At 49.3% G+C, this 23,294-nt stretch overlaps 1 protein-coding gene across 1 annotated transcript in view; it reads right to left on the bottom strand.

Moving 5' to 3' along the window:
* The window catches only part of LOC128812983 (hydrocephalus-inducing protein-like), a 95,421-nt gene that overhangs the window by 6,081 nt on the left and 66,046 nt on the right, over window positions 1-23,294 (bottom strand). Inside the window, exons 17-32 of the mRNA XM_053987711.1 lie at window positions 22,288-22,440; window positions 20,247-20,484; window positions 12,385-12,566; window positions 11,613-11,756; window positions 10,135-10,275; window positions 9,327-9,658; window positions 7,620-7,782; window positions 7,018-7,116; window positions 6,105-6,314; window positions 4,827-4,955; window positions 3,754-3,931; window positions 3,182-3,279; window positions 2,307-2,440; window positions 1,209-1,345; window positions 450-571; window positions 180-362 (exon numbers count right to left, since the gene is read on the bottom strand). Of these exons, the coding sequence (XP_053843686.1) occupies window positions 180-362; window positions 450-571; window positions 1,209-1,345; window positions 2,307-2,440; window positions 3,182-3,279; window positions 3,754-3,931; window positions 4,827-4,955; window positions 6,105-6,314; window positions 7,018-7,116; window positions 7,620-7,782; window positions 9,327-9,658; window positions 10,135-10,275; window positions 11,613-11,756; window positions 12,385-12,566; window positions 20,247-20,484; window positions 22,288-22,440 (2,643 nt within the window). The remainder of the gene's footprint in view (window positions 1-179; window positions 363-449; window positions 572-1,208; window positions 1,346-2,306; window positions 2,441-3,181; window positions 3,280-3,753; window positions 3,932-4,826; window positions 4,956-6,104; window positions 6,315-7,017; window positions 7,117-7,619; window positions 7,783-9,326; window positions 9,659-10,134; window positions 10,276-11,612; window positions 11,757-12,384; window positions 12,567-20,246; window positions 20,485-22,287; window positions 22,441-23,294) is intronic.

Raw genomic sequence — 23,294 nt, forward strand, 5'->3', positions numbered from 1 at the left:
AAGCAAAGCATCAGCTAATGGAACAGGTCCAGGCAAACCAGCCTTGATCCAGACCCTCATAAGCTTCCTCAAACACGCTGTAGACCCAAGTGCTCAGGCAGCCACAGGACCAGAAAGGGCAAGAGTCACAAAGAAAACCCAACCAAGAAGTTACGTGTTCAACATCGCCTGTGCTTTACCTTCGGAACACGCTCGATGGACCATTTGCAGGCTACTCGGAACCAGTTGTAGAGTCGGATGGTCTCGACCTGGCACTGCCCAACAAGGATGTCAGAGAAGTGCAGTCTCTTCTTGGAGAGGTCGAGCGACATTTCAGACACAGTGGCACGGAGGCGGATGTTATACGTGGGGCCTTTTGTCACCTGGAGAAGGACAGAGAATTCAGTGGAGGGTGCAGGTGACATCTGCTGCTGTGCCCAGCCTGCTGCCTGTCCCAAGAGTTGTGGTACCTTTATGGGCAGCAGCACATCCACGTCACCCTGTGGCTGGTGGGCACTTTCAAAGCGCACTTCAAACGCCACGGTGTGGTTGGGGGGCAGGTCCTCCATCTTGTTCAGGTCCACACTGAAACCTTGAACAGATGAACACAAAGCAGCTGAGATAGACACGAAACACAAAATGTGCATAAGCACGTTAAAGCCTTACAGGTGTCCTGGCTGAGAGGTCTGGGGAAAGCCCCACGCCGTGCTGTGACCTGGACAAAAACTTAAGAGTGCTCCTGAACACCCCTCAGACACAGTGAGCACAGTGTGATGGAAGCGCAGCCTTGCCTCAAGGCCTCTTATGGAAGCCTCTTTTGATCCACCTGAGGATCTCACAGGCTGTTTCCTCAATAAAGGCTGAATACAGGAGCTGTGACAGTGTGAACTCCAAACAAAGCACTTCCAAAACACAGCAGACCCCACTGGTTGGCAAAACAAGCCCACAGAGTGCCCAAAGAAACTTGATGCTCGTGGGAGCCAAGGGCAGAAGATGCTGAGAGGTGACCAGGGTGATGAGCCCATCTGGCCCCTGCACAGAAGCATTAGGGCAGTCACAGGCAGACCAGGTCCCTGGGCATGGCTGGCCAGGAGAGTTCTGCCTCTAAAGCTCCCAGCAGGGGCACTGAGAAGAAAAAGCTCAGAAACCTCCCCAGGTTCAGTGGCTTCAGCTAATCTGTCTGAGACACCTCCTTCAAGGCCACAGGAAGTGTCTCCAGCACTGCTTACCTGTGTCCCGCAGGACAGACACATTGACCTGGAAGGACACATAGATCTGCCCAGGGTTGGTGATCTTCAGAGTGTGTGTCTCAGTGTAACCCTTCAGGACAGGGCCCATGTCCAGGACATACTCGAGCAGGTTAACTCTGCAAGGAGGAGTAAGGACAGTCCTTAAACCACAGTCCTTAAGCATGGCTACATGTCCAAGTGGACAGAGGATACAAATGCAGTGACAATTTCTTTATTCACTGCTGTAAAATCTCAGCTCAAGCCCATGAAACCCATGGCCTGACCACCTGGCAATGACTTTGGGAAGTCAGGAGGAGTGCAGGTCCTAGGTTTTATCAGCTACTGATGGTACCAGAAAATACAATTAGTTTAAAATGGACATTGGCCACAGCTCCTCTGCCATGAAAAGCCAGTATAGGTGAGTCCACTGGGCCTCCACTGGTCTCAGTGGAACTGCCTAGCCTGGTGTACAGCCTGAGCGTGAAATTGCTCTGGGGTCTAGGAATAAGGTTTGCCTGCACAGGAAATCTTCATTGCTCTGCAACCAGATCACATGATCTGTTCTGCAGAGCATCTTCTTCCTGAATTGAAGCCTCCCGTGCTTGTGCTGCATCATGATGGTGCAAAGGGAGGGACCAAGTCACCTAGATAAGCCCTGCCACCCCACCAGGATTCAAACCATCTGATTTTGGGTTTCAAAGGGGTTTCTGACATGTGCAGTTCCCTTCTCCTTTTGTTTAGTGTGTTCTGTTAGTTGGAACCAAGACATCAGCTGGGAGTTGTCTCTTTCAGAGCTAGTCAGCAGGAACAGAATTTATGCTGTCTGGAAGGGCTTGAAGGTCTGCACTGGCTCCCCCAGCTCCAGGGACAGAGCCCCACAGCTGTGGGGAGCTGAGCAGTTCAAAGCTCAGCGTGGTGCTGGGGAAGGGAGGACACTCTGCCGCTCCCATGTAGCGTGTCACAGCCGCCGGGACCAGACCCTTTCTGCAGTCCAGGCTATTCCCAGCTCTGCAGACACAAGGAGCTCTCAGGAGAAGGGGGCATGGCTGGGTGCTCCCCACGGGGCACCTGGAGATGGGGCTGGAAGGCCCTACTCACTTGACAAGACGCTGGCACAGCTCCTTCTCAGGGAACCTGCTCTTCAGGGCATGGGATGGGAGCTTTTTCTGCAGCTCCAGAGAAGGCTTCTTTATCAGCATCCTCATCATCTCTATCTGCAGCTGAGTGTTTGACTGAGGAAAGGGAAGACAGTGGTGGGTTAGCAAAGGTCCTTCCCAAGGCCCAGCTTGCACCTGAGAAAGGATCCCACCCTGCTCTCGTTGAGAGGGGGTGTGGGGTCCTCCCGTCTGGCTGCTCAGTGTCTGTGACACCTCCTGCTCTCTTTAGGCAGGACTTCATCTCCAGGGAAGTAACTCCAGCATCTTTGCCTGCCCAGACACTGTTAGCAAAGCTGATCTGGCCAGGCAGACAGACCAGCCAGGAACCTTCCAGAGCTCCAGATACTTGCCTGCCCCCAGCCAGTACCGAGGCAGCTTGGACAAAAACTGTCTGGAAAGGGAACCAGAAGAAGCTGGTGCCTCTTGGAGATGAGCACTGCCAGCACAGCCCCAGGGCACAATCAGGCAGCCGCTGTTTGGGTCTGTAAATCTGGCAGGGCTTGGGTTGGGACCAACAAACTCCCCAGCAATGACATGCATCTCCTTGAAAGCACCATCAACTCCATCCCTGGAGCATGGCTTTCAGGACCTCTCCCTAGGGTAGCCAGGAAGCTGGTGCAGCCCCAGAAGAGACCATGAGCAGAGTGGCAGCCCTAGGGGCAATGCTGGAGTGACACAGCTTGTCACCGACAGGTTGTCGGTGGGCAGGGAGGTCCCAGGTGCCATCAGGGCACCGGGGAGCTGCTGTGGGCTACCAGGGGCTCAGGTGATATGGGGAGGGTGGCATGTGCTAAACGGGGCTGCAGCTGTTCTTACTACAATGCCAGAACGAGGGATGTGGGGCTTCAGGCCCTGAGTCTTCGGATCCCGAGTCTTCGAGGTCTGACTCTTAGTGATCTCATCTTTTTCATTTCCTGAAGGAAGAAAACATCCACAAAGAGAAGTGTGAGCAAAGTGCCAGTCCCATTTAAGCTGGGAAGTCCCCGCCTCCCAACACTGGTTTCTTCCAGAAAGAAATCCCTCAAGCCATCTATGGAAACTGGATGCTGCTGTTCCTCTCTGAATCTCATCCCCTGCAATGTCACACAAATCCAACCCTGCCAGAAGCCCTGCCAGCCTCTCTTACAGCTTTCCCAAGCCTTTCAGTCTAGCCATCATCCTTCAGGACCCTGCCAGATGTGCTGGCAAGCTCTGCAGGATGGTTCCTGGGACAAAGCCCACATGGGATCCTCTGCTCAGGACTCATGAAGCAACCAGAGGGCTTGACTTGGTCTGGGAGTCCTGCAACCCTCCAGGCTCGGTGGAGGTTGGCATGAGCTGCCCTATGGGCATATGGTAGGGAACAAAACCAGAGGGGCCCTTTCTGGGGGCAGACAGGCTGTGCTCACCTTTGATGTTCCAGGGCAGGTTCACCCTGATCATGGGAAAGGACGCTTCTCCTTTCAGGCAGATATTTTCTGGGTCCAGGTCACCCACTTTAAGCTGGTAAGTCCTGCTGAAGGCTCCTGGTAATCCCGGCATGTAAGAGAATTTCAGCACTTGCTTCTCGCCATGTGCAATGGAGCCCTGCAGGGACAGGAGAAGAGGGAGGGAATGCACCAGTGTTTGATGGGGGATGGCTCAGGGGACAGACAGGCTGAGGAGACAGGTTCTCATCTAGAAGAAACCATCAGACCACTTCACCTTTGTGATAAACATATTACAGTGTTGGCTTTCACAATTGTTAAATACCGTGTGTTCTATAATGCTGACTTTTGTAAAAGAAGTTTTACTAAAGTTGAGAGTTCTTTTAATGAGAACGTTGTGTTGTGATACCAGTGTTGGTGAAGAGTTGATGTAGTATTAACATTTAACCAATGAAGGAATGGAAACCTGTTGAATGTGTTGAAAAGTTACAAATGACCATCACTAGGACAACTGCACATGCTCCATCTGCCGAGCAGGACCCGACAGAGCACCCCAGCGTTCTAGCAGTAACACTCTATCCCTGTCCTCTCTGTTTATTCTCTCCGTTTCTCATTTTCTCTCTCTGCTCCCTCTTCTATCCCCCTCTGGTCGGGACCATGCCCTTTCTTTATCAATGAACAGTTTTCAGATACAATACTTGCTGCGTTTGTGCCTTATTTTCGTCCGAGAAATCTATCAAAAAGAATTCTCCTCTACTCCCCTTACAGCGGGACAGGACAGTGACCACCAGCACACTTGTGCCTCCCGCCCGTGTCTGCCTCTGACAGCAGAGCCACCCACCAGGCAAGGCCATGGGGGAGTCGATCAGGAGGGCCCTTGTTTGACCTGCTCTGACCCCAGCAGAAATTGCTTACAGCCCTGTCTCTGTCCGAGCTGGGTTTGGGGTTTTCCCCTCTGACTTTTTTCCCCCTTTCCACCCCACCCCCTCTTTTTTCCCTTTAACTCTCCTGGGCCACCTGGCACAGGGCTGGGGTCAGTCCCTTGTGCTACTTACAGTGGTGGGCTTGACCAGAAACACGCCAGGCAGACGCTGGTCGGCAGTGCTAGGCTTTAGCACCCAGTTGAATTCAGGCTTGCCAGTGTTTGCCAGGGTGACTGTGCGGTGATGAATTTCATTAAACATCTGGAGAGAAGGCACAGGAGCAGGAAGTTACAGACCCAGGCCTGCTGCTGGGAATCTCCTTCCTCTCTCCTGGGCTTGGAAGCAGACACATCATGGGAGCAGGGACAGAGAAATGAGCACTTGGGAACCTGGGGAACCCCCAGGCACAGGGCACCTGCAGAGGACCAGGGAGCTCTGGCAGCACACAGAGGTCTGGTAACAACCATGGGAGGGCCAGCAATAAATGAACCAGGGGACACAGGCCCTCTGCACTCTGAGGGGTCACCAACAGCCAGGAGAAACAGAGACAGCACCGAGGCATTCCAGAAGAAAAGGCATGCAAGTATTGGCAAGCAACATACATGCAACAAGGGACTCACACAGGGCAACACAGGGCCAGCAGCTGGGAATATCTGTGGGCTTTTGTCGCCCTGATTTTCAAGAGTTTTCTAAAGCCTTCTGAGTTTACATTCTTGTAGAGAACTTTCCCACACAACTTTCTGTAAACAACCTATTGTTTTGCATTCTTTCATAGAGGCGGAGAAATTTGATGTACAGGTAGGTTGTCCAGTGTCCTTGGAGAGGTGGCACGTTCACCCTCCAATCCACTGGCACCTTTTGAGAACTATAAAAGATTGGAGTCAGAGAAAATAAATTAGTCTCTTCATCGTGACCAAAGCTGTGGTGCGTCGTTTTTCCTTGTGTCATCTGGTGACAGGCTTTCAGCTGGACAAGAGTGAACTGGGGATTATTCTGGGACAGTCTCTCCAAATCTAGTGACTGGAAGCCCAACTTCTTCCCTTGACTGTTGTGTGGATTAAGCAAGAGCTTTAGACAAGAGCATTTCCTTGGAGGTCAGGCTTTAGGCATGGATGAGCAGAGGGACGTCTCAGGGACACACCCCTCAGAGCACCCCCACTGGGACCCTGCCTGCCCCAGGAGGCAGTCTTAGGTACCCTGAAAAAGAGGCACTCCCAGCATTTTGGAGAGGCTTGGAGATGGCCATTTTAAACCAGCTTGGATGCCAGATGTGTCCCTCAAAGGTTGTACTTCCAAGCCCCAGAGCCAACAAAGGGGCTGGGAAGGGAAGGGAGCCCTGGACCAAGGTGGGCAGGAACCTGCTGGCCGTGGTCCCAAGGAAGGAGCTGTGCCAGGGGACGTGTGTGGTACCTGAGAGCCACAGTCGATCTCCCGGGAGCTCAGGGAGTAGCTGACACGTGAGGCCTCTCCGGTCACCACCACCTCGTAGGTGGGGCCTCCCTCCACGTGGCACAGCGCCGTGACATTGCAGATGGTGTTGAGGTGGCCAAAGAAGGTGAAGGAGACCTGCTGGCTCTCTCCCGGCTGCAGCACACCTGACACTGGCACGATACTGAAAGCCTGGAGGACAGGAGAGATTGAGGTGCTGAGCACGGAAATGGATGCAGAAGAGCATCTTGGAGCAAAGTGTAGCTGTACCTGGAGGGGCCTATTCCCCAAACACAGCCAGAATCACCCTGATCTCATCCCGCATCCATGCCACTGACCAGTGGAGGGACCATGGGGAAAATCTTCTCCCATACTCACAGATCAACACATTAATTAATACATTACATTACAGTGAACTGGGATGTCTCCTGGCAGCAGAAATTCTCTCTGATGCACAACTTGCCTTTAAAAAGCATTTCTTAACTGCTTTTAGAAAGCAGTTAAAAAATAGGAGGAGACTCAGAACGAGAGCTCTTGGAGCTGAGCGAAGGCCCAGCTCATCTGACTCCTGAGGCTCTTCCCCTCTCTCTCTGATTTAAATGCTGCTTTCTCAAGGTGCTACAGCAAAAGCTCCTGCAAACATTTCCTATGGACCACCTGATGAGTTCCAGGGGGAGCAATGCCCTCCGCAGGTGCTGCACAGCGTCCTTGGGCAGCCCTACAACATGTCCTGCACTGCCTCTCCAGCAACCAGTGGCTCCAGCAGCACTTTGTGATGGGCCTGGAGGGACGTGAGGCCCCTCTGTGGCCAATGCTGAGGGCCACCAGTGGGACTGGGAGCTACAGCCCTGCTTGCCACACTGACAATGGGCAAGTGAGACAGATTCCCTCTTACCTTCTCCACTTCGAGGGGAGTGTGTGGCATGTCCACGGAGTGCCTGAATCCCACCAACTCTCGTGGGAAGCGAGGGGGTTCAGGCAGTTGTATTTGCACCTGAAAAACAAGCCATTTTCTATGCTGGGAGGAAGAGACAGCCACTTTGCAAAGTCTCAGGTTATAAGACAGCTTCAGGGCCACCAGTGCAATACCAGCTCTCGGGTGAAAGCAGACACCTGGAAACAGGTAGTCTGGCTGGGCTGGGAAGAGGGTACATGGAGATCAGGACTCATCACAGCTTGCTCTGGCAAGGAAGCCGGAGGTCTTACCATGATGCTGCAGCTAAAAGCCTCATCTTACATTGTGAAGGAAACAAGGCAAAAATCCCACACTCAACACAGGCCCGTAGGATCTGAGCGAGCTTCTCCAAGGAAAACTCTCCTGTTTCTCCCTCCCACTCACCCCATGTCCAGCCACTGGCCCTGCTGCCCAGCCCACTGTCAGGGCACAGGACAGCAGGGCAGCAAAAAGGGAGGTCAGCACGAGCATGGCTTCTTGGTGGCAGGCTTGGTGGCAGGCTGGGGAGGCAACACAAGCAGTAGGTGTACAAGAAAATCTACCTCTGTTCCTAAAGATTGGTTAAAATCCTGCAATTCTTTCAGGGCTCTGGCTGCCTCCTCCCTTCCAATCTTGAACTGTCTCCATTGAGATGACAGGCAACCCAAATAGGTTCTCTTCCCCTTTGGTGGTTGGGGTTTGAATTTAGGTGGGTAAGGCTCATATCTGGAAAACAACATAACTATGAACAGGGACCTGCAGAGGGAGGGAGGGACACCTGCACGAGCAGCTCCTGCTCAGGATGCAGCCCCTGGGTGGGTGCTGGCACGTTGACCTGACAAACGGTTCGATCCAGCCCTTCCCAATCCAGGCTGGAGCAGGTCTGTTCTAAGGGCAGCCCAGGGATGACACTGAGGGAGCAGCAGTGCAGCAGCTGCAACTGATTGCATTGAGCAACTAGAGAGGACAGGGATTAACACCTTGTGGGGATGCAAAAAGCACAGTGAGAGAGGAAAAGACAGAGAAGGCAAGAAAAAAGGTGAGATTTGAGGCACCAAGGGGCAGACCCAGCCAGTGACGAGCCAGCACAACCCCCCCAGTGCCCAATGCCAGAAACTCTGCAGCTCCACCAGGTATTTATCAGGAATGTTTCCCTGACACTGCTGGGGGGTTGGCTGACATTTTCCAACACTCCCAGGGGACTCAGGTCACATTCCCCATTTTAAATTGAAGCAGGTGCTCAGGGTAACTCTGCTTGTGTTTCTAATGCCACGTGAGGGACACAGTCAAGCCGTGCCTGCCTGTCACCCTGCTGAGCTGCAAGTGCTCCCCACACAGTCAAACCTGACCTGGATGCTCCGTTCCCAGACAGGCATTCAGGGCCTGTAATGACCTGCTCCCCAAAGAATCACTGTCTTTTGCTATGTAGCCTGTTATCTAAGGCTGGGCTTCATTTCTGGATGAGGGGCTCTCTCATCATAGCCCCCGAGAGATCCCTAATCATCTAGCCCACTGTCTTTAGTTGAATGAATGGTTTGAGGCAACTTCCCAGGACCATGATGCCCAGACAATGACATTTTTCACTCTAAAGCAGAAACTCTCTGGGAGGCAGGGATAGGAGATGATGTGATGAGCAAGTCCTGCTGCCAAGCAGTTCAGAACCCATAAGGGACATGTTGCAGTGGGGAAAAGTCAAAATGAGTAACAAGTGTCACAAAAAAAGGGAGTGAAGAATCCAAGGTGTCCACTGAACACTGACCCCTGGGAATGAAATTGTCCTGGCACTAAAGGAGTTGTCTCAGCAAAGAAGGAAAGGGAAGGTAACAAGATGTTCAGCATCAGCCCAGGCACTAAGTGGCTCTTTCTCTGGTCTTGGACTTTCTGGGCATCCTGCAGCACAGTGCAAGGGAGGAAGGCAAGGAGCAGAGAGCAGCTCCTGCAGAGAGGACCCATCCCAAAGCAGAGGGGCCAGAAGGGCCTCCAGCAGCACTGTGGGAGCTGGGACTAGGAGCCCTTCATCAAGGTGGACACTGCCTCAGGCCACAGAGGTCAGAGAAAGCAGCTTTCACCCCAGCTTTCCTTCCCAGGGGAAACCCCTATGGGGGCTAGGCAGCACCAAACTGCTGGAAAACCTATTCCCTGAGCATCCAGCCTGACCACGGCTGGTCAGCGTTATTTGTCAGATCCTAGGCCAACAGCTTTGTTCTTTGCCAAGTACAATCAGGACACCAGCAAGAAGAGCTTCAGGGAGAGGACAAAGGTGCACATACCTCAACTTGTTCACCTGGCTGTCCGAATGGAATGACCAGTGGTACTCGACGGGAAGTGGGCTGCGGTTGGTGATCTTCAGAGAACGCACTTCTTCAGTGCCAGCCACGATGCAGCCAATCTCCAGGGTGCCGGGCTGGATTCGGAGACTTGGGAAGTGGACTTCTCCCCGAAGGGTGATACGCTCCACAAAAGGATGGCCCCTGACCATGTCTATCTTCAGAACCTTCTCTATTTTCCAGCTCTTAAAATCCAGTTTATAAGCTGGGTCAAATGCGATGTAGAGATGACAGGTCTCCCCTACACCCACTGTCACAGGCTGCAAGGACACAAACAGTAATTAATCACCTGTGGCATGATGTCCCAAGGTCTCGACAGCATGAAACAGCAAATGCTCAAAGTGTGACCCCAGCATGGGCTTCTCAGTTCATAGTTCATTTCTTATCAGCAGGGGTCTGACTGCAGGCACCACAGTCTAGTCCAGGATTCCCTCAGGCCCACGTTTCTGTGCTCAGCCCCAATACAAGGGGGTGGCTGCTGGAGAGCTGGCATGCTTTCCAGGAGACACCTTTACTGCATGGCTTGCCCAGACCCAGTTGCCTGCTCCCTTCTCCCTGTGCCTTAAAGCCAGGATGGATCTTCTCAATTCACATAAGATTTTGATTCCTTCAGCAGCTCTGCTGATGCAGCTCAGGCCAGCCCACTGCTGATACTGCAGAATAAACTTCTTGACTCAAGGAGCTCCCAACAGAAAGGCACCACCACATCCCTCCTCTTCAGACCCCACTGCAGGAGTCCAGGGCTGCTCACCTGGCCGCCTGGGAGGGGCTTCTGGTCCTCATCACAGACCAGGAATGGCTGCTCCAAGTCCAGCATAAGGTCCAGTGGCAGCAGGCAGGTGTTTTTTAAAGCCAAAGGCTGGTACTGCAGCGTCAGGACATCACTGGGTTTCTATGGAAACAGGAGAGAAGGAAAAACAGCCTCAGCCAGCCACAGACCTCCTTCTGCTTCTGCTGCATCTCACATTTTTCAGCCCCAGAAGTGCATACATTTCTGTTTACCCTTTCTATTTGTTTCTACCCTTCCAGGAGGTTTTTCTTTATAGCAGATGCTTCTCATCTTTAGAAACCACAGCATCCTCTGGAGGACAGGGAAACACTCCCACGTACAGATGAGGGAACAGGCCCCTGAGAGGAGGTGGCTGCTTGAACAAAGATCTAAAGCAGAAAGTGAATCCAGACCATTTGCCTCCAGATTTGTCTCTCTATTGGGCAGAACAGCACTAGATGATCTTCACACGCACAGAGTCATTTCTCACAACCTTATTGGCTCTAGCAGCCTCAAAAAGCAGTTTGCCTGCAGCATGTGTCCTGCAGCCCTGCTACAGGGACAAGGTGTCTGTGGTCTCAAAGCTATGATCAGCCCAGGCTCTTCTTTCCTGTCTATGCATTGTGCTGGGCTTCCTGCATGGTTTAGAGAAACCAGAGACTTTGGGGAACTACTTCTGGATGTACTGATATCAAACAGGTGCTGTGCCGTAGTATGCAATAAATCAGTTTGTGTGTGTGGCATCGAGCAGAACCCAGGCAGAATCAGGGAGAGCTGAAAAGCTTCTAAATTACATCTGAACTGCCTGTTCCAGGGATTCTGTACTTCAGTGGAAGCCTGGCAACCAGAGGAGACACCTGAAACTACAGAAACCAAATCATGAACCATCTTCTCTTTTTCAGACAACTTGCAGGAGACAGAAAGATGATGCTGGAGTTGGGATCCAGAGACTAAAGGGCATCTGCTCTGCCTCAGTGTTATCAGCACTGCAGCTGCAGGATGTCTGGGGGTCCTTACAAGCAGCTGAGGCTTAGGAAACTGCACAGAGCTGTACCATATAGCTATACCACAAAGCATCCATGCCAACAGCAGAGAAGCCAAAGAGACACAGGAGATGATGGGTTTTTCCTTGTCAGCCTGAGGAATTCACAGGAATGTCCATTTTTCCCAGCTTCCCTACAGCATCAGTGTACAGACATCACCGGGCCTTGGAGGATCCTCAGAGCCTCCCTTTACAGTGAGCAGAGAAACTGGCATTTCTCTGGAAGTGCCACCATCTCCTTGGCAGTGCAGCTGTAACTGCAATTTTACTTTGGGGACGTTAAATACCAGTCTCATCTCTAAAAGCATCTTCACTCACTTTACAGAGTGCCTCAGGAAGGGTAAAGAGGGGCTTTAACACAAGCACACAGCCCCCTCAGCCATGCTCTTAAATGCCAGGATGCAATCCAGAGACTTACCTTCTCCACCCGGAAAGAGAATTGACTGGCTGATGCTTCTATAGAGGGGTGAATGAACTTGCAGGTAATGATTATTTCTATTATCTTCTCTTTGTGGCTGGTTATCCCAATGGCAGCTTCACAGAACACATAATCCTGCACCTCCTGCATGCAAGAGTCACTTGGCAGCAGTGGGTGGTGGCAGGGCACCCTGCAAATGCCCTGAATTGGCTCAGCACCCACCACCCACCACGGGCCCTATTCCTGCCACAGTTACAGTCACTGCCCCTTTTTCTTCCTGTGATGCAGCTTATTTATTCTGTGCTCAATTGCCTGTAACACTGCACCCCAATAACCACAAAAGGCACTTGTGAGAAACTCCCTCCCTTCACATGGCTTTTGTTTTACTCCGTGCTTACCCCAGATAAAGCACTTGGCACTTGTTTCATTCACTTTCTTTTTGGGCTTCTAGTCTAAGTGTAACTTATTTCTCTGCCCTTCTTTGCTGACTCAGCATGCAATACTGCTTGCCCCAAAAGAGCAGTGTTTCCTTCCACCCCTACTTTGGGATCAGCACTGGGTTTTGGTAGCTGTGGAATCACAGTAAAGTCTTAGCTGGTCTGGTGGTGGCCAGCAGGGAAAGCAACTGGTGCTGCCACAGAAACGTGTGGTCTTAAACCAGTTTTGTGAAGGCCCCTCCTCATTTCCCCAGGCAAATGTCAAGGGATGTGGGACAAGCCCAGGGGAGGGGATCTGATGGTTCCCCAGGCTCAGCCCGTGGTGGGGACCTCACCTGCGAGATGTGGGAGAAGCCTCGCAGCACCATGTCCACAGACTCGCCTGGCTGCAGTGTCCCCGTCGGTAGCTCCACCTCAAACACGGGGGCGGCACGTTTGGGGCTCTGGGAAGCATCTTTGGGGCTGCTGAGGGCTGAGACACTCTGGTCCTTCCCCTTAGGTGGGCTGTAGCATTTCGCTTTCCACGAGAGCCAATGCACACGGTTGCCTCTATTTGTTAGCTCGAACCGACGAATACAGGGAAGGTGGCTAGAATAGAAGGCAGGATGGAAAATAGTATGGGAATCGCTATTTCCCTGGTCATCAGATTGCTCCCAGTGAGCAACCTGAGGTGTTAATAGCTTGGAGACTGTCTTCATTTCCAGCTCTTAATGTGGACCAGAAATGGTGTCTGATGAGCTGCCCTTCTGTAAGAGCCCGTCTGAAGCCCCTCATTTTCCATTCTGCCTTCCGATTGCCACGAGAAAGAATCCCTTCCCCCACTGCAGTTCCGGCTTAGAACAGGACACAGCACAGCTGGAACCACTGAACCGTCACGCTGGCTGTTCCCAACAAGGCCTGGTAAGAACTTGGCAAGGAGTTGGCAAGGACTTGGCAAAGACCTGACATGGACCCAGCACGGGACAGCCTGATGCGCAGCCTGCTTCTAATCTCCGTTCTTAAGCCAAACGAACTTTTGGGGGTGACTCCCATGGTCCTACATTGAAGACCCCTCATCTGCCTCGTTACCACTGTGACAAACAAAGAATGAGAACCCTCCTCCCAAGGACTGAGACTGAGACCCCTGCTATAGGGAGGAGGGGAAATTGGTGGTCTGACCACTAATGACATGACCTGTTTCCCTTCAGTGATTCAAATGGACTTATTCTTCATTGTATTCGTCTTGCTTTGGTGGTTTCTGTGGACTCACCTGTTCCCTCGGGGCGATTACAATGGACTTTCATTATTACACTTGTTCCCCCCTCTCTCCTCTGTGGACTATAATTGGACCCGCGAGTCGACCAGAACTTCGAAGACTTCCCCGACACGACAGACGGATCCCCATCGTCCGGACCGCTGAGGATCTTGCCTGTGTTGGTAGCTATTCCCATACCCCTCTTCTCTCTCTCTCTCTCTCTCTCTCTCCTTTTATCTCCTTTCCGATCCCCACTATCGCATTTACTGTTTTGGCCCCTAATAAAGGTGCATTTGTTGTGATTAACTGACAGTCCCTTGTTGTTTGCCTTTTTTGCACTTTTGGGATCGGTGAAAAGAACCATCACGACACCCCGCAATAAGCGGATCGTGACATTAAAATTGGTGTCACAGACAGGATTTCTGTCTAGACAGAAGGGTTGCAGCTGAAAAGGCACCCACACTGTCTTTGGAAATTCACAAAGGATCCCCTAGTGCAAAAGGCGGGACACTTGTTTTGTTGTTGTTGTGTATCTGGTCTGGGAAGGAAGGGACAACTTGAAGAAACTAAGCAGAGCCTCCCAGGCAGATTATTGTCCTTTCACCCAGCCAGGGAAGCGAAGGGCGACACAGCGAGGGCTGTGTAGTTTTGTGGAACTTAAGTTTGTACCTCCCTGTCGTGGTTTTGGTCCCTTCACAAAATGAGTGACAATCTTAGCCTTGAAATTAAAGCTGAATTTTATGCACTACTAGCCAAACACAATGCCAGACCTTCTACGGAAGGAGAAAAATGGGCACAGAGTAATTGGTTTAACTTAGAAAATGTTATTGATAGAGTGTGTTCATTACAACATGAAACAAAATTCAAACTGGGCAAAAATAAAACTATCTTATGCTCAGTTTTGGGAGCTTGTCTTATGGCAGCTATAGAAAATCGCTTCGAGCGAAGAAGTGAGGAACATGCTATAATAGACTCCCTTCAAAATCTAGTTGAAATTTTGCAAAAACAGTTATATGAAGCAAAAAATGTGATCTATGCATTGCGAGCTGCCTTAACAGAGGAACATGTTAACAAATCACATAATGCTGATTCCTCTACAGAGCCTGAGGAGAAGGAAACTCCTCACATTAAACAAATCTATCCTCATCAAGAACTTGAAGCAGCAAGTAATTGTGGGGAACATTGCTGCCATCACTTGAGACCCTTGATTAAAACTATCTCAGTGTATAGCTATCTCAGTGATGATGATCTCAAACCTCACATCACAACCAAACACATACCATCACAACTAAACACTGCCACCGAGCTAGCTAAGCTTAAAAGGGAATACGGACACCCTCCACATGAATCAGAAACAGAATATGTTTTCTGGGTGTCCCTCACTGGTGGTGATCAAATTAAATTAACTGAACAGGAAGCCAGTGGGTATTGGGGACATGGTGTCTTCTTAACAACAGGAGATAAACGTGACACATGGTCCCTGACACAGCGTGCAGCTTTTTGGGCCGGGGGAACAAGCCCCTTGGAAAGGGGAGATCCCATAGCTAGAATTAGTACCCCCGACCAACTCTTGGAAAATGTGCACAAAGCTGCTTGCCTGCAAATGACTCACAAAAAGAAATGAATTCCTGGCTTTGAATCCCTGATGCAATTACCTGTGAAGCCCAAGATAATGACCCCTTTAATTTGTGGGCTTCCAGAATTACTCAAACCTACAGCAATTCTCCTTCAAAAAACTATAGCAGCTGTATCTCCTGTAGAAAGACCAGATAGATTTCCTAGTAACCAGAAGGACCCATTTGTTCCCCTTTATGACTTGTTGAGGAAAGGGGTGAAATGGGATTGGAGTCTTTCTCAGGAGTCAGCATTGCAATTGCTGATTTTTGAAGCAACAGCTCATCAAGCAGTGACCCCTATCCATCCTACAGATCCTTTCCAGGTGGAATGGGGATTTGCCTCCTCAGGGCTGTCAGTACACATATGGCAGCGGGGTCCTGAGGGTCCGACAAGACCTGTTGGTTTTTACTCCCGTGGTTCCAAAGATGCTGAGAAAAGATACACTACCTGGGAAAAAGGATTGTTTATGGTTATCTTAGCTTTCATAGAAGTATAAAAAATTGCACGAAAACAACCAATTGTATTGAGAGGCCCCTTCAAGGTTATTAAGACAGTCACTAGTGGGACTCCCCCTCCTGACGGGGTGGCCCAGAGGGCCTTAGTGAGAAAGTGGTATGCTCAGGTTGAACATTACTGTAACTTCTTCTCAATGACAGAAGGATCTGTAAAAACTTTAGCAATCCAAGAAACGGAGAGCTTGGACAAACCTGCCTCTGTAATCAAAGTAAACCCTCCTTTCTGCCCCGAACAATCAGCAAACTCCTGGTTTACTGATGCTTCTGCTAAAGGGAAAGGAAAAGTATGGAAATATAGGGCAGAAGCCCTCCACTTTTCCTCTGGTGAGCAAATTATTACAGAGGGAGAAGGTAGTGCACACATTGGGGAGCTGATAGCTGTCTGGAGTGTTTTTCAACGAGAAGCACAGAATTCCTCTTTGGTCTGCATCTACACTGACTCCTATGCTCTGTACCAAATGATCCTAATAATCCAGCTCATGACCCTGGCCAACCTGTTCTGGTGGACCTCTCTTACTATAGGACTAGTACCACTTGTGCTGAAACCCCCTCTGAATAAATATGCATGGGAAGCCTCTGGTGCTCTAGGGAAAGAGCATTGGACAAATACATGCTGGATAATTCCATCATTCTAACTTTTCTGCCTCTCGGCGGCAGAATTCTGTTGTGTTTACTTTTTCAGAAGAACTCCAAGGGACATGAAGACCACCTAATCCATGATAAAACTGGTAATACTTTTCTGCATCCTACCACAACCCCATGGCCAGAAACCAGCTGAGTGACCGTGGTCTGAAATAATTGTGGTAGCATGCAGAAAAAGTGAAAGGATCTCTTTAAGCACAAAAAGGTCTGCATGCACCCAAGCGTACAGGATTGTTGGCACAATTTTACACTAACACAGACTGCAGAAGTGGTTTGTTTATGGGGAAAAAACACCAAAGGGCTTTCTTTTAAGTTTATAATAAATGCTGTAGCTCAATCTACTATGGTTTATACCACCACCACTACCACCACTCGAGCCCAGCCACCCGTTATGCTTACCCCGAAAATTTTTGAAGTTGGACCATATATAATCAGGAAAACTGGCCAACAACAGATATTATTTGATCCGGCATGGTCTCTTAAACAAGTCAAATTGCTGATGCAAAACAATGTCTCAGAAATACAACCAGCTTGTTCACCCTTTTTGCAAACCTCTTTTCAGGGTTGGACAACCTGGCTGCGACAGTGGAACCCTCCTAAAAACCGGGTGCAAAGAGACATAACTGGTGTCGTGGGAACGGGACTGGGAATCCTAAATAGTATTGATTCAGAAGTATTAATGAATAAATTGGCCTCCACGACTAAAGATTTGACCAAAATACAACAACCACTGCAGTCGTCCTTATCGGCCCTGGGAACACATCAGTGGTTGCTATCAAACATTCTACCAAATTGGGAAAAGATAAATGTAAATGGTAGCAAATTGATAATTGATGCACTTAATGCCACACAAAGCAACGTTTCCTTAGCTCTTAGCTGTATCCAGGCCCAATTATGGATGCAGTCAGTTGCTGCCTCAATTATAAGAGAAGGTGAAGAAGGCACTTTTCCTACTGAAATTGGGAAAATAGTCTGGGACAGTGCCACTGACTTTGAAAGAGATTTCCAATCCTGGTGGAATTTAGTGAATTTTACCTATGACCCTAACACAAACACAGCCACAGCATTTGTGTTGACCATAAGAAATGCCTCGGTGCATTTGATATTCCCTATCATTGCACTAGGATTAAATCATGACGGAGCCATTTTCTATCCCTCTGAACATAGAGAATGGGCCCGTCAAATTAATGACAAATGGCAAACTGTCAATTTAGAGTCCTGTACTATCCGAGAACAACTAGGGTTTATCTGTGAAGGTAATGCAATTATAGCTCAAGATATCTGTTTAGACACAGAACAAAATATCTGTCATTTTGACATCCATCCTAACGAGACTTCTGAAACAGTCCTTGTATATACAGGCAATGGGTGTGCCTGCTTCAGAACCGCTTGTGATACTGTATTTATAGAAAGTACAGTAGTAGCTACTAAAAATCATTCAAATTTTTGTGCTTGCAACTTTACTAAAATTGCAGGATGTGATTTTTCTTTTGTAGCTCCAGTTACTTCACATGAACTTTTAGAATCCAATCTCACGTTGATTCACAAGCTACTGCCTACTCCCATTGGGATGAACCTTTCTCTGGTAAAGCAATTATTACTTCATCAAGATCTAATAGAGATCCTAGGAAAAATCAAGGGGAATGGACAGAAAACTCTGGTAACTGTTCATCATCATGTGCAAGAAATACATCGTGTTGTAGAAAGGGTGAAAAGTGATGCCGAGCACAAGTGGTGGGATACCCTTTTCGGGTGGTCACCCACTGCCACCGGTATCCTGAACAAATTGTGCCATCCCATTGTTGTCCTTCTGATTTTAGTTATGATTGGTTTTGTTTTATCAGTAATCTTGCTTATTGTAAATTGGAGAATGATGAAACGATTAACAAAATTAACATCTATAATTAATGCACACCACTTGGCCGACATCCTTTACACTATAGATGTTCCCAGAACTGTAGACACAAGAAGATTATAAGGTTAGAAGATATGTTTTACATAATTTTCTATTATGATTTGTTTTAATCATTGTTTTAATTATTTTTTGTTTATTAATTATAAAATTGTACTGAGTAATATAGATTATTGTTTAATACTGATTATACTGGTTTATTATTTGATCAATTTATTGTTTAATTGATGAATATCAATTATTATTTAAGCAATTTATTGTTTAACTATTTACTGATTTAATTAATATTGATTGTATTTTGCTTATTGATTAATTACTAATATGTTGTGATTGTTTTAGTTTTCCTGTTTCTTCTTCTTTCCCTTTTCCTCTTCTCTTTTCCCTGGGACGTGCTGCCAACACTTGACGAGTCCTGAAGACTCCAGGACGACACCATGGAACCCTGCTGATGAAGATATTTCGAAGGCAATCGTCAGTCACGGGGTGGTGTAAGAGCCCGTCTGAAGCCCCTCATTTTCCATTCTGCCTTCCGATTGCCACGAGAAAGAATCCCTTCCCCCACTGCAGTTCCGGCTTAGAACAGGACACAGCACAGCTGGAACCACTGAACCGTCACGCTGGCTGTTCCCAACAAGGCCTGGTAAGAACTTGGCAAGGAGTTGGCAAGGACTTGGCAAAGACCTGACATGGACCCAGCACGGGACAGCCTGATGCGCAGCCTGCTTCTAATCTCCGTTCTTAAGCCAAACGAACTTTTGGGGGTGACTCCCATGGTCCTACATTGAAGACCCCTCATCTGCCTCGTTACCACTGTGACAAACAAAGAATGAGAACCCTCCTCCCAAGGACTGAGACTGAGACCCCTGCTATAGGGAGGAGGGGAAATTGGTGGTCTGACCACTAATGACATGACCTGTTTCCCTTCAGTGATTCAAATGGACTTATTCTTCATTGTATTCGTCTTGCTTTGGTGGTTTCTGTGGACTCACCTGTTCCCTCGGGGCGATTACAATGGACTTTCATTATTACACTTGTTCCCCCCTCTCTCCTCTGTGGACTATAATTGGACCCGCGAGTCGACCAGAACTTCGAAGACTTCCCCGACACGACAGACGGATCCCCATCGTCCGGACCGCTGAGGATCTCGCCTGTGTTGGTAGCTATTCCCATACCCCTCTTCTCTCTCTCTCTCTCTCTCTCTCCTTTTATCTCCTTTCCGATCCCCACTATCGCATTTACTGTTTTGGCCCCTAATAAAGGTGCATTTGTTGTGATTAACTGACAGTCCCTTGTTGTTTGCCTTTTTTGCACTTTTGGGATCGGTGAAAAGAACCATCACGACACCCCGCAATAAGCGGATCGTGACACCTTCCGATGTCATTATTGCAAAGAGAAATATGCTTATAGTGGTAATGTAGCATTTTCCAGGCAAGGCTAACAGGACGTGGTGTTTTCCCCCAAAATGTTTGTTCTGGGAGGATTCATGCTGTTGCTGTATTTTGTATTAATCTGTGCCTGAAACTGTGACTGAATCTCTGAGACCCTGCACTTGGGGACCTTGTGTGTGGGGCTATGATTGCAGGCATGTCTAAAAGCTGGCTCAGAGGCAGTTTCTGGATGACCCCAGCAAGCTGGCAAAAATTGTCTGCCTGCTCCAGGAGAGGAAACCAGGGCAGCAGGGCCTCTCTCATTCGTAGCAGCCTTGGTTTTGCAGCACTGGTAGTCATTTGTAGAAACTTCATTTTGCAATTAGAAACTGTTTGGAAGCGAACTTTGCAAACTCTGCTGGCAACTCTGTCTCTGGAACTGCTCTGTGGGCTCCTGCCTTCAGGTGAGGGTTGTCACCCTCCTGTCTCTTTGTTCCCAGGGCCCCTGATTGCCTGGAAGGTGCCATTTGGAGGGGAAAGGGAAGGGGAAGGATGTGATGCCATCTTCCCTTGGTCCCTCAGCCACACGGAGGGACCGCCTCATCTGGGCACCATTTTGGGAACCTTTTGCTCCAGGGCAGCCTGTGAGATCATTACTTCATCAAGTGAGGACATCAATGTATTAGAACGAAAGACAATTCAGTGGCAATTTAGCAACTGGTTTCCCTGTCAGTGGCTTTTGAGAGTGTCTAACAACTCTCAACTGGCCATCACATGTTTCTAAAGGAACCTCTGCCTTCAAGGAAGGAGTCAGGGCTTTAAGCACTGAACAAGATCTTGCCTGACAAACTACAGCAAAACTGCTCCATGTTGAGACAGGAGGAGAGGTGGGAGTGGAGAGATCTCCTACCTGAATGGGTCCCCAAGTTGAGCTCTGGGGTTAATGGCTTGGTTATGACAATTGTGGTGCCAGTGCCCAAAACCTCCAGCACACAGGAGGTCCAAAGGCTGTTCCCAATGAACAGCTGGACATTGCCAGCAAACAGCCGAGTGTCATTCGGGGCTGCTGTGACAGTCACAGGAACCTTGCCCCTAGCAGGGATCACTCCTTCTCTGGGCTCAACGGCAAAGCAGTGGGGTGTGGGATCCTGTAAGACAAGCATAATATGCATTTAGGATGGAAACCATCCACCCTGGTGTCTTGTGGGATAGGAGAAAAGAAAGACCAAAGAGAGGAGGACAAAAATCCTAAAGGCTTAATTTCCCTAAAGTTAAGCTACAGTACAGGGCAACAGCAGAGCTCATACAACCTGCATTTTCCCCTCCTTTAACGGACTCACCCAATTAACCCACTTTTGCCCAACCCAAGGGATGCTTATCCTCAGGAGAGTGTGCCTTCCCCAGTCTTTCTCTGGAGTGTGGGCCAAGGAAAGCTGCTTTCTCTCTCCTGGCTTCTCACAAAGGCTCAAGGCCAGAGGAAGCCATGACTGCTCAAATCCCACTGCAGAAACCACATGGCTGGAGGATACTGCTGAGAGCCTGAAGAATATCTCTGCAAAACCAGTTGAGCAAAACCCCAACACCAAACTATTCTTTCCCAAGGGGCCATCAGTGCTTCTCAACATCCCCTCAAGGACTGAAGCCCTCACTTCCCGCCAATCATCAGCTGTAGAGAGATGTCCCAGTGCCCTCTGCTTTGGAAAAGTCACCTCCAAATGGTTAGAGCAGAGCAGGAAAGCAGGAAGCAGAAAGCAAACTGGACAACGTGTGCTCCGTGGGCATGGCCCACTCTTCCCAAGAACTCCTGTTCTCTGGTTTCTCATGGACTTCATGGATTGGGCAAGAGAGCTGGAAGCTGTCCCGGGGAGGGAGGAAAGGCCTTGCACCAGCACAGCTGTACAGACACAGCTCTGCAGGTCTGGCCCTGCTAGGAGCATGTGAAACCCATCCTTTACACACCACAACCACCCAGCTAAGGTGCATTGCTCCCTGCAGAGGCTGGAAGCAAAATTCCATTGTGGAGTCAGGGAAAACTGCCCTGGAAAAACCCCCTCACTTCAGGGTAACATTTATCCCCCAAACAGCTGGAAAAGCAGCAAGATGAAAATTCACACCCCTCCTCCTTGGCCCAGGAGGCTGTGGCTGGACTCTCCCACACGGCCTGACGCTTTACCCACGGCCACAAACAAGTCCTTAGGATCAGGTTTTAACCAACTCCACAAGTCCAACACACCCAGCATGAAGAAGAACAAACCTCAGGCCTCTCACAGATCTCCCCCTCCAGCAGACATCCCACCCCGCCCCAGGCCCAGGCCCAGCCTACAAGCCCTTCCTGCCAGGGGAGCAGCCCCAGCTCCTTCTGCCCTATGCAGCCTCCAATATTAAACAGCCTTTCTCTGCAGCTGGTCCCCAAAGATGCTCTTCAACGGCACAGAGATCACAGGCTGTGGGGGTGCACAACCCCCACACATCTTTGGCTGGCTTGAGCCACAGGAGGTGTGAAAATTGCCTCCCCACGAGCAGTCTGAGGACAGACCTCACACCCTGCTCTCTACTACTAACAGCAGTTTGGCACAAAGCAAATGTAGATGGAACAGGGAACCATAGGGAAATCCACGTTCTCTGGGGAGCAAAGGACCACAGGTTTCTCTTGGTCTTGGAGCTCCAAAATGTGACACGCACAGCTAAAGACAAAGGATAAAATTAAGGGAGAACTTGTCAACACAATCCAGATTAATTTCTGCTCCAACATCTCTGCACCTGACTTCACTGAGGGATGCCCCAGCTAACACCACTCCAGAGCCAGGTTCCTCTTGCCTCGCTCAGATGGAGTATTGGAGTATCTTGCTTCCTCTCACACAGGGCAATATGGAAATCTTGCATGTAAAAACCAAGTCATGGCTGCTACTGACCAGTCAATTTCCCTGGAAAACAGCCCCACAGATACTTACGATCTCTAGCCTGAAGTCTACAGGGACGAGACCATTGTTCAAGAGGGTAAGGCTTCGTGAAGTAGGCTGTAATAATGGGACCTCGCCAAAGTCTATCTTGCGATCACTTAGGCGGATTTTTGCCAGGCATCCAGAGCTCTGTAGTTCTATTCTCTGTTCCAGGAAGCAGGCAAGAAAGATTTTTAAAAAAACGAAACAAACCACAACAGGAAAATCTAAACAAAGCTTAAACAGCTCAACCCTGCTCAAGTTATTTCTTTAGGGACAGCTGCCACTCTCCACCTGAAAAGCTGGGCTTTTGGGGAAAAAGAAAATTACATATTCACCTCCATATTTAAAAGGATTAAGGTAAGAGAACCTTTCAAACTACAAATTATTGGCCCAAAGGTAAGAGCTTTGCAAGAAATCTCTAGTTTAAAGACCAGGCTGACAGTTAAACAACTGGTTATTCTGGTGGGGAGAAACCCTCCTCTTGAAGGGAAGCAGCGTGATAGTTGAAAGCAACTGTTTTGTCAAACTTCAGGCTCCCTGGCGCAGCCTGCATTGCCTGTTCTTCCTGTTGACTGATTTACGTGCAGTGCCACAATGGCCCAGGTTCAGTGTTTGATGCCATCCAGGGAATTTGGCATCCTCATTTCCTTATGTTTTAATAGAAGTTTAAATCCTTGCAACTACTCTTCAGATGCCAGCTTTCCCTTCTTTTACAGAAAGCTCAAGGTTCCCAGAAGTCTACTGACATCCTCTTTTGTGCTCAGAGAGATGACATTTTAAAACAGATGTTTCCAAAGTTAATAGCATTTTAAAGAATAATTAACTAAAATCATCCTCGATTCCAGCTTAGATGAACTACCTTCTGTGTCAGACACTGAGATTACCACCTATAAGGCATGAGCTGTTTGTGCCACCGATCCCTCCTGTCCTTCTCCTCAGCAGCCTGTGCCTGTTTTCCCCGGAAGAATCCCTGTGCCCTTTGCACCCTGCCAGGAGCAGTTGCACAAAGGCACACA

The sequence above is a fragment of the Vidua macroura genome, chromosome 11, assembly GCF_024509145.1.
Source record: "Vidua macroura isolate BioBank_ID:100142 chromosome 11, ASM2450914v1, whole genome shotgun sequence".
NCBI classification, from domain to species: domain Eukaryota; kingdom Metazoa; phylum Chordata; class Aves; order Passeriformes; family Viduidae; genus Vidua; species Vidua macroura.